The following is an 11,897-nucleotide window of genomic DNA, read 5'->3' on the forward strand; positions in this document are numbered from 1 at the left end:
GTAAATATATATATACATATATACTATCTGTATAGAAGTTGATAACAATATAAAAGGTGCAGTGCTCGTGGTAGCATTTCATACTAAGGATCATAGTTTTTCAGTTGTTGAAATTTCTGCAGTACTTTTTGTGCTGGGGATAGATTAAAACTTCGGGGCGATGTAATGGTCGGCAGCTTGGGACTTGGCCTACGTGCAGTGTTAGCACGACCCAATGCGCTTTTACGAGAGAAAAGACTTTCCTTCGAAGAATAAACACGTCTGGACAGAAAAAGACGCGAACAAAGGACTCGTGGGGACGTACCTTCGAATGACGAGCATGATGTCATTTTACGTGATGTTAGAATAGAACAAGGGCGAGGAGAGCTGGTAACACTTTCATCATGTTTCGACAATTCTGGGGAACTTTCCATAGGACTTTTTATCTCCTTCAAAGCAGGCAATTCGGTCTTGGGGTTAGACAAGTCGTCGATGCGCGCCGTATCATCATAATCGTCTCCCTCCATCCCCTGAGGCTCCTGCGCAGCGAAATTTGCACGGCTCGCTAACCGTCTGCCCCTGAGCCGAGCCCGGGCCTTTGCCACCTTCGCGTCGTTTTTACTACTATACAAATCGATATTATCATCAATATACTTGCAAACTGCTTCTGCCTCCTCTTCAGGTGAAAAATGTGCGTCACGGTAAAAGCCGTAACCTGTGCGAAGATCATTAAGGCCTTCTACGAAGAGCCAGCCCAAAGTTACAATTATCAGAACAACTGTAGTAAAAACTGCTACCACAGTAGTGGTGTCTGGACCCGACAAATTGTATTTTAATTTTCCAAGAACGCCATAAGTCACAATATTTCTAGTATTTCTGTTTGAGTGCGCTCGGCAAGTATAAAATCCCCTTAAATCGTTGTTGGCTGTAGCCACAAGTCTGAGTACTCTTCCATCATCCAAAGAACGTAAAGTCTTTCCTTTGAAAGCGCTGTGAATAGTTGTATCCAAGAATAACCAGTGAGCACTGCGTGGAGATCGCACAGTTCTAGTGTGGAGACAGGTCAAGTTCAAACAATTCGATTCCCCCCACGCTACTTCATGGTAGGAACCAGAAATACTTGCAGTCCTTGACGACACTTGCAATTTGTCATCTTTGTACCGCTCCCTATTAAAACTATGTAAATCTTGAAGTGCTCCATTTATCTTTAAAGATGCTATTGTACCGGTAAAAGATGTAAAGTCTTCCTTCAAAATGTTTTTTATATCTCTGGGTATTCCACCTACGTAAAACTCATCTCCACAAATAGGCAATGGAATGGGTGAACTGCTTTCTGTCGTCACAAGTTGCCTCTTTATACCAGCATCCTTATTTACTAGAAAGAATTTTCGCGAGGATCGTCGACGCTTCACATTTTCTTCTATCAGGGAGACATGGAGATTCTCGCCTGAATTTATCGAAATTTCTATTGTATTAGAATCCTTTTTCTTCGAAATAGCCATATCCAACCACTGGTCAAAGGGACACTCATCAGAACTACTGGTTTCGGAGCGATAATCGCCAAATGCTAACTTCATTTTAATTCTGCAATTTTGTAACGCTACACTCAACCAGCTTTTTATCCACCCATCAAATAAAAATAAAACTGTTCCATCATCATTTGTGGGTTTGACAGTAAGTTCTATAAGCCACTCGTATTGGTTGTTAAAACAAGGTATGCGCATGTACTGATCGCTCAATTTCAAATATGCTTCTTCCTGATTTGAATTCTGGTATGCTATATTTGAAACTGAACTAGGACAAAACTCAAATCGTTTTCCTCTGCGATCTCTTTCAATCATCATGTTCAACGGAATAAAGTTCAGAATGATGTCCTGTATTTCACCATGAAATTTTTCACCAACAACGATATGCATTGTTTCAGCGGATAATTCTGGATCGCAAGGAAATGTACTTTTTATAGTTATTTGGTCGTCATCTAATCTTAGAGTGGCAGCTTCGCTTGTGATAGAAATGAGGGCTGAGTGCCAATTTGCTGGTTCTATCGCTGTAGCCGAACACAAGCGTGGTAGTCCGCATGTCGGAGATGATCCGCTAGCGTCCAAACAAACATGCCACTTCTGCAGACTAAGTCGAACTAGGGGACTCTGAGCAACTCCTCTGCGCACCAAAGTCCCATGCGGTGATAGTGGCATAAATCTTATGTAGAAGTGAAACAATGAGGATTGCATATTTTCAAAATTATACTGAACAAACGATTCTCCGTTCAACACTGCAACAGAATGCAAAAATACTTCACAGGGAACTAAATTGCAAGGCCCAGTCTCAGTTCTCAATCCCATACAGTCATTTCCACCGCCAGAAGGAATAGGTCTCGTACAAGATCTTGTTCTAGATCTTTTTCCAGCCCCGCAAGTTTGTGAACATGGACCCCATGAACTCCAACCAGACCATCCTCCATCTTGTGTACATTCCACATTGTGACAGGTCTCTAGTTGATCATGTGGTCCTCTGCAGTGGGTTCCCCATGTCCCAAATGTTTCAGACGCTTGTTTCTCATTGCAGGTTCTTTTTCGACGCCTTACGCCGGTGCCGCATTTTTCAGAACAAGTAGACCATTGTCCCCATATGCCCCACGTGCCAATAGTTTCATTTACTGGATCGACTGCACAGCGATCTCCTTCACATTCCTCCGCTTGCAATGGACAGCCAGAACAAATCAAATGCGCGGCTGACGGAGGCGGGTTATCACAACGTCTGAGTCTCCAACGGTGACCTTTTCCACACTGGGCACCGCACGCCGACCACGCTCCCCAATTGCCCCATTCTCCTAAGACAAGACAGCCTATATTATGTTTAACACATTGCAGTGCATTCCAAACAGCTTCAGACGTTAACTGCCAAGTATTTTCCTTAGTAAGAGCTACTTCTACTGCCTCGAAAGGGCATTCCATTTGCAGGCAACGCTCCATTAGAGCAGGGATGGCTTCTAGCTGGTGGAAGGCTTCTGTTCGCGTTACATCACGTAGGGCTAACTTACGGAAATCTTCTACGGAGCAATAAGTTAAATAACAGGGTTTAGTTTGTTCATCAGGGCCACTACAAGGCAGGCCATCCTTGGACGGTATCGGATTGATGCATTTTCTTGTTCTTTTGCTGTGTCCTAGATCATCACAAGATCCTTGGCAGGGAGACCACGAGCTCCAAGGAGCCCAGCCTCCATCGACAGGGCAGTCCACGTCGTTGATGACACCCAAGTTACATTCGAGCCTCCATATTGCCTGTTGCCTTTTGGTGTATGGCTTTTTGGTTTCTGCCAAGGTAACAGCCAATAAAATAATAGTAAATTTATGCATTATTGTATGCTTATGTATCTATAATTATCCCTTTTTCATCGAAACCACGAGTGTTTGTATATTTATAAATACTTTAGCTGATATAAACCTTTAAGTATCGACTTATTATAGTATAGACATATGTCTGGTGAACGATCAACGTGACTTGACACCGCAGACGTGTGAAACCTCCCGGCCTGTGTCAGAATATTAAAAATTAAAAATAACGTTAAGACGGAGGATGCAACTGTACACTGTAAACATAAATCTCACTTACCCTGGCACTGTGCGTGATAACTTATTAAATAAAAAGATTCTAAAATGCAGATTTTAACAATTTCTTTAAAATTAAACAGCGTTTTTAAATAAATACGTTTAATCCCTTGTTAAAACATTCGCGAGAGCATAAAATTTACATAATTCAACTTTAGTCACAGAAAGCGTACAACAAGATTGTCCAAATCTAAAAAACAATACTGAAATATACACTGAACAAATACAACAAAGTACATTATTAACAAATATAGACACCAATTAAAAGTTTAAATCTAAAAACAGAAACATAGTCAATTCGCCCAAAGTCAAGCTCATCAGGATACAATTTGTTGAAAAAGCAAACAAAAAAATAATTACTACTTTTTATGATAATCTAATCAATTACGATATCTGTTATTCATGTGGTTTAGTCTTCTTGTGGCTATTAATTAATTAATGATTATTTTAATAAAAAATAAGTACCTATTAAGACGTATACCTTTATTTCAGTACCTAAAAATGGACTATACATTAAAAAAAACGACGAATGTTTTCGAAAAAAGATAGAAAGGTACCTAGATGGCGCTTCGCTTATCTCGTCTTGGCGGCGGCGGCACGACCGTTGTCACAGATTTATCGTCACTTGTGGAGTTATTACTGGTTGCAACTGCCATGAAGTCTGCGGAAGCCTGAGACCTCTGACCACGGGAGCGCGTCAGTTAGTCAGATACACGGAATAACACAAGACCATGTCTACTGCTTGAATTCCGTTTCACCTTATAAGAACGTGCAGTAAATTAAACATCCTTATTTTAGTTATGTTACTGTTAGTTGACTACAATAAGTAATTTCGGTCAATAAAACTTTGCACGAAGAAATTTTTACATATACATAGATATAACATTAGAAAATCTAGATTAATTAAAAATACACTTCTATAACTAATTAATCACAGTACATGTATTTCACAGCATAATGTCTCACATTTGGCTGTATAAAATATTAATCACAAATAATAATAAATAATCATCATCTAATTTCAAAATACGCGCTGCACATTAATAATGTTATTGAGATTAAAACTTATATTGCATTTTGAGGTTTTAATCTCAATTAAATCTAACTAAAAAAAAATATTTCTATAAAACCATAGAGCCGATTTCTATTATCATCTGATATTCTCTCTGTCTGTAATTTTTTTTTAAAAGACGGTCACGACCCTAGTCTCAAAGGTTATGTTTACCTGAATGGTTTAATCATGAAATATAAAATTTTAATAATGATAGGCTGCTAGCCCATCGCATGAAAGAGGAATCCCAAGTTTATAAGTCTTAATAACATTAATCAATCCCTGCATATACTTGTTTTCGCTTGTAAAAATTTTCTTAATCATACTGCTGCTGCGCGTATTTAATAAAAAAAATATATATTTGTACTCCTAGTCAAACTGAACTATGAATAGGTAAACTATAAAACAATTGTTAACAATCAAAAAAATAATAATAAAAATTAGTAAATCAACACCCAATTTTGCGGGTGATTGTATGCGAAAAATATAGGACTATGCAATAATAACGAATAAGATAGCTTGTCGATTTTACTAGATACTGCCAGCCATTTGTGCAACCAATCCCTCATGTCCTGGTTGGTCAAATGGCTGCCATTCAAGCCGCGGATGTGACACGCGTGTCTCAGAGACTCCATATTCATTTCGTCCACTCCCCCCTCCCTCAGAATTGCTTTGTCCATTTCTAAAAGCAGAAACGCCCGGTACTTCAACTTGTTCCTTCTAAGCAATGACTTCTTCATGCCATGCATTTTCAGTAAGTGACCCTGTATAGAAATACAATTATTGTCGTTAATTTTTACGTACGTCTAAACTATTTGCTCAGTGTACATGGTTTTCTTTACGTTTTGGTAAATAGTTAATCCGTTTATATTTAAAGGAATGGAAGGGGAAAGCTAATCATACTTTGATGAAATTGGGAATATCTTGGTGAAAAGTCAGGTCAAGGTGCTCCCTTAATCAAATAGTTTGCATGAAAAAAATTATAAATGTGGATCAAGCAAAAGATGTAATAGCTAATAATAATAATAGTCCAGGGGAAGTTGAAATATGTATTCTGTGACTCTTCTTTCAGAAAAGAGGTGTTGTATATGTTTATCCATTCTAAAGAGAAAATTTATAATTTTTTTAAATTTTGTTTGTAATGAATTCAAAACTATGGACCAATTTTTGAAAGGAAGTTGGCAGATTAAAAAAAGACCTTCATGATTAATCACTACTTTCTTCTAGAAATTGCTTAGGAAACGGAAAACGAGAATTTAAGACATACATCCTATACAATAAAAGTCCAACATAGATTCAAAAATAAAAAAAAAAATACTTACAGCATGTGAATAGGTTATGCCAGACAATTCATACGGGCCTTCAATAAAAAGGCTTTGACACTCTAGAACGTCCTCAGGTGTTGGATGAACACCGGATCCCAACAGGCCGAGTACTCTTCTCCAACGCTCTTTTATTTCACCATTAGGGATCGCGTCTAACTGAGCTTGGAGAGCCCGCAAGACGGGCTTATTATATTTAAGGCGTTCCTTCAAATCTTGTGTAGTAAACTCGACGCGTTGCTGTATCGACCAGAAATGTGAGCAGAGGAGAGATTTAGGCTTGAGAAACCTATAAATTGATTAATGAAGACAATTACTAAATGTCTTTTTTTGTTTAAGTATTTTTTCAAATGAAAAAATAGGGCCATTCTTTCTCTTTCCCATAGTAGTTGTAAAAGGCGACTAAGGGTAAGGCTTATATACTTGGGATTCCTTTTTTAGGTGATGGGCTAGCAACTTGTAATTCTTTTTTATGTGATAGGCTAGCAATCTGTCACTGTACCTCAATACCATCTTTAAGCGAACCAGCTGAATATGGCCTTTTTAATCTCTTTTCGAAACATTTATTTATTTTATTTTATTAAAAGACGCGCCTCATTTCATTCTAATAAATGGTCAGTTTTATCTTCATACTTCAAAAATGTTACTAATATGAAATATACTTACGCTAAGGGAAATATGACGTAATTTCCAAAGGGAATAGCAGACAAAATAAGGACAGGTGCTATTCTCCACATGTCTGATGGCATTTTTTCATACAGTTCAATATCTTGACGGCTCATATTAGAAAATCCGCCATCCCGGGTAATTTTTATTCTTAGTGATATGTATGTTTTGAGATCTCTCAAGAAATCTTTAATTCCAACACTAAACACTCTGTACATTTTAACAGCTGTTGGAAATCTCTGTTCAAGGACATTTGTGTAGTTCTTAACATAATCGATATATCTTCCAACAACATACATTCGTAATTTCTCTTTTTCTGTTTTCAAAGCTTTTGTATGCTTCGCACGTTGGACTAGAAACCTGTAATAAATATTTTTTTTGATAAGTCATTGTTTATTGATATATATAAGTGTATGGAAACTTCAAATATAGTATGTTTATTTTAAATTGGTGTTAATTTATGAAGGCTGAATGTTTAAACCTTGCCAAATGTTGGAAATTTCTCTTTTTGGAGGTCATTATGGTCCTTAGGATTGACCAAAATCATTCGTTTTCTAAGTCTTCTGTTTGTATCATTTATTTGTAACTAGGTTTTACCCACGGCTACTCCCGCGCATTTTAGCGCCACCTTCAAAAGAATACAGGTTTTTTGCAAATTCCACCCAAACCAGTTTTTTCCAGGATGAAAAAGTACCATGTCCTTCTCTAGATTCTGAATTATACACACCCAAAATTTCAAGATGGTCCAGTATATAATGTGTGAAGAGAAAACAAACAAACTTACTTTCAAATTCATAATATTACTTAGGATAGAATATAGTGATCAGTTAAAATCCCATTTTATATGTTTATTTCATTAATATTTTGAATATATTGAACTAATGCCCAAAGCTCTATGTAAATAAATAATTATTAATATACACCAATACGCATTTAGTTTGGATCAAACTGTTTTGTCCATTCCCCAAAAATACCATATAAAACAACACATAATGAGATACTAACTTAATAATACTGTGTATTATAAAAAAATAATTATGAATAAAAACATCCAAAACCAATGCAGATAGTTTATTTCCAAAAATTTTTATGTGTCATACCTACCTACAAAATAAGTTTTTTATCGCGATTGAAAATCTTTCAGGTACAAAAATTACGATTACGTATGATTTGTTGTTCATCTTATTGGCTGCTAAACATGTTGTTTACAAGATGATTTTGGTAGATATTTAATTGAATGAAAAATAATACCTGCATTTATTTGCTTCTATCATATTAGCCCGCATTCGACTGCAGTGAAATAGTTGATATCTTGACACCATTCTATAAAAAGGCATTTATTTTTATCTTATTGCTTAAATAACTTTAATCTACTTCGTTCTCTTCCTGAGAAAAAATACCTCTACGATAAATAAAAATAACCTTACATTCATTGACATTGTATTTTATTTTGAATAAATTTGTAGATATACAGACAGTTGACATTTGATATCACCTTGACCGTGGCAGCTGACAGTGACAGAAAGAACTTTTTCACAACTTATTAAGATGCATGAACGTATTTACGCAGTGCTACAATTTGTTTTACTGACAATCCTTTAATATTCACTATGAGCAGAGTTTTACTTTTAACAATTGTATAATTTATTGTAATATTATCAAGATTTATTTTTGAATAAATTGACTGACAACTTTATCTGTTTTACTGAATACCTAGAGCTGTCACTAGGGTCTGTCAAATGACGGTGACGATAAACGGATAGAATTTTGAAAATCATGAAACGTTAGGAAAACTCAAATCGTTTCATCATTTTCAATTTGGTTTTATTTACTTCTGCTAACCAGGTATTATGCCTAAAATATGGAATTTCCAGGCATTGAGTGTAATACAAGGTAAATACTTTTCAAGGCCTAAAATACCTAGGTAACTAATTACATATTTCCAAAATAATATTTTCTTGTAGTCTCATCACTGAACTTGTTGATGTTGTCTAGCCATAGGTAGGCTTTGTCATTTGTTTCCGACGACGTTGGCCCCAAAAATTACTTTCGTACCCTATAATGCATACTTCAAAAATCGATTTTTTAAGGCTCGTAAAAGTTATTTAAGTTTGAGGTACAATTAATGTAAGAATCGTTATTGGAAAATGATGTCCCTCTGAATTCTTGAAAAAGCTCTTTAATAAATTATAAGACCTAGGTTCCTAACCTACGCAAGTGAATTTCAATAAAATGGTAGGTATCAAGTTTGGTTTGCACTGCTTCTCTCGACGCACTAGCGGCGGCGGACGTATCGCCACCCGCTTTGCCAGCTTCGCAACACATCTCCTCTCGTCTCCTTTCCTCTCCGCTTTGGTGGAAACTAGACCTAAATGGCTGCGTTTGAAATTCGACACTACATCCTAGTGTTATAAACTCAAATAAAAATAGTCAAAATTAATAAAACAACACCCCTCAAAAAAAGTTAAAAATAAAAAATTCCATCTTTTCTAATGCTTTCTATACAAAAAGTGTTCCATATATAAAACGTAATATCATTTTCATCATCTGCCGATGACAAACAAAATCACAATTAATTACACAATCCTTTAATATTCACTATGAGCAGAGTTGTACTTTTAACAATTGTATTATTTATTTTAATATAAGGTTTTTTTTCGAATGTTATATACCCGTAAAATGCTGTGTGTGGACGTATTTTGTTTGAATTTCCCCTCTTTTGTGATTGCACGTGCAACTCCGATGAGGGGTCGAATATCGATATAAGTTAAAGTCTTACAAGAACATAAAGGCAAGACAAATAAAAATGGCATGGCAACTTTTTTATTTTTTTATTTGTCGCTAGTTCGAAGCGCAATTTTTTTTTAATTAAGTATCTTATCTTTTCGATCAAAAATAAATCAATACTTACTGTAACGTACATTCAATATGTTGTCCTTGACTGTGGCACACTATAGATTTTCTATTATGACACATATGTACATACATACATAAAATCACGCCTCTTTCCCGGAAGGGTAGGCAGAGACTACATTCTTCCACTTGCCACGATCTCTGCTTCTCTTCTCTCTCTCGCTTCATCCACATTCATAACTCTCTTCATGCAAGCTCGGCGGTTCCGGGTACTCTTGACCTGACCCTTTGCCAGGACGTCCTTAATTTGATCAAGATACGTTCGTCTAGGCCTTCCCACTCCGACCTTTCCCTCCACACTCTCCTTGTATATCTGCTTAGTCAACCTGCTTTCAATCATCCTCTCCACATGACCAAACCATCTTAACATACCCTTTTCTATTCCTGTAACTACACCTTCTTTCACATCACAACATTCCCTTATCACACTGTTCCTTATCCGGTCACTCAATTTCACACCGATCATACCCAAGTAACATTAGGCGCTAAAGTAAGATTTATAATAAGTCTATAAAAGCGCTAACTAGATTCTAAAGTGGTTTATGGGTGTAACAAATTAGTGTTAGAGCGCGCTCTAACCCTACTTTACCCCCGAATTGGGCACAATTTTTATATTACTTAAGGTTGTATAATGACGGTATACAAGAGTTATGGTAATTGGCTAAGAGGTACAATTAGTGCTATAAGAAAGTTATTATAGCGGTAACAGGATCTCTTAGCGATACAAGAGGGGTAAATAAGCGTCAACTGACTCCTTAAGCGGTACAGTAGAGATACAAAGGCGTTAATTATATTTTCAAGCGCTAAAAGGGAGGTAAATAGGTGTTTTGTAACGGTCTGAACGCTATTCAAGATAATTAAACTAATTTTGTGATCTAATAATAAATAATTTTATTTTCAATGGCTATAAGTTTACGACTAATGATTTTTATATTAAACAAAAAAAAAGTGATATTGTATGGTGAGAAAGGAAGCATATTTTTGCTGCGAAGGGAAGTACACTGTGAATATGTTACATATTTATTGGCAAATAATTCGAGCGCCCGATGTATGTTGTCTATTTACTGAAAACTTTTCCACGTATTTACAACAATTTTTGTTTATTTTGGTTGCGACGCCATTGTCAAAAACAAGTAGTCAATATAAGAAATACAGTACTCCTTAACGCTCTCATTTCCACTGCATTTATTATGCTTTCGTGCTTCTTTTGCCATACCTACCCAACTTTCACTTCCATATACTTATTATTATGATATTCATCTTTATTTGTTTCGTTTCTTATAAAAATTGTAATGAGAAAAACTATTTTAAAATATTTTTCGTTATCCAGATATAATCAGTGTTGTAAATGTTGTAAAACCCAATGCAATCGTGACTTCAGAAAAGTATTAGAACTGAAGAATTCGGGACTTGTCGTCTATATTCATCAAAGATGTGAGAAGGTAACTTCCTTGATATGATTAACCTACCATCAATTACTCACATAGATTTACACCGGAGTTGGTATTGGTACAAGGTACAAAGGAAATATAAAAAAAATAATTAAGTAGTTACGATACCTAATCATCATTATGCTTGTGAACCCAGGGTCTACTTTCCTATATTTTTACCACTTTTACTATATTTGGCCATCCAGATTTATAATAAAAAAATCTTAAACAAAGTTAATTATTGAATTTAACTTTGTACACAGAAAAAAGAAGAAATGTATGACGCGGTTGTCCTATTCAACACAACAGATAAACATTTTAAAAGGTCCACATTTCTTTCTGAACTTGGTAAGCATTGTTAACCTTATTCCTTTTTATATGCAACTAAAATTAAGCTAATTTCCTTAAAGGACATGAGAAATGAGATAGCTTTTGATAGTGTTGTCATGGTACATACAAATCTCCCAATCTCCTTCCTCTAAGCCCCAATCATAGGGACTCGAAGGATCATCATATCATATAGGCTTGGTCATCCTTGCTATTTTTGGCATACACTTTATGTCGGCTAAATTAAAAAAATGTTTACCATTTCGAGTTACATAAGTATGTTATTTGTTTTGTAGGACGACAAAATGTCAAATGCATTCCATGCCAAAATATTATTCATAGAGTACAAAACTTACTAACTGAGATAAAATGTATAAAAGGGAATGAAACTATTGGCATATGCGATTATTGTAAGAGAGCAAATATTTCTAATTGTAAGAGATGTGAATATGTTGTAAATAAATTTATGACCCTTGAACGTGAAGCCGAATCTTCAGTGGTACAATATGTGATAGCGTGGGTTCGCAGAGTTATGATTTGTTTACAATCTAGCTTAGAAGTATGCATAAATAAGCACAATTTATATGTAAGGGACACATGT

The 11,897-nt window shown here is 35.7% G+C and overlaps 2 protein-coding genes across 2 annotated transcripts; both read right to left on the reverse strand.

Annotated features, from left to right (window-relative positions):
* Positions 1-3: 3 nt before the first annotated feature.
* On the reverse strand, positions 4-3,335 carry LOC106133805 (uncharacterized). Its single transcript, XM_013333638.2, has one exon. It carries the CDS (start codon positions 3,333-3,335, stop codon positions 84-86), a length of 3,252 nt encoding a protein of 1,083 aa, XP_013189092.2. The 3' UTR covers positions 4-83.
* A 358-nt stretch (positions 3,336-3,693) lies between these two features.
* LOC106133835 (LETM1 domain-containing protein 1) lies at positions 3,694-8,083 on the reverse strand. Its single transcript, XM_013333674.2, has 4 exons — positions 7,878-8,083; positions 6,627-6,986; positions 5,961-6,249; positions 3,694-5,402 (listed from the first exon to the last, which is right to left on the reverse strand). The coding sequence occupies exons 1-4, from the start codon at positions 7,961-7,963 to the stop codon at positions 5,079-5,081; spliced, it is 1,059 nt and encodes a 352-aa protein (XP_013189128.1). The 5' UTR covers positions 7,964-8,083; the 3' UTR covers positions 3,694-5,078.
* Between the last annotated feature and the right edge of the window lie 3,814 nt (positions 8,084-11,897).

The sequence above is a fragment of the Amyelois transitella genome, chromosome Z (assembly GCF_032362555.1).
Source record: "Amyelois transitella isolate CPQ chromosome Z, ilAmyTran1.1, whole genome shotgun sequence".
In the NCBI taxonomy this organism is placed as follows: domain Eukaryota; kingdom Metazoa; phylum Arthropoda; class Insecta; order Lepidoptera; family Pyralidae; genus Amyelois; species Amyelois transitella.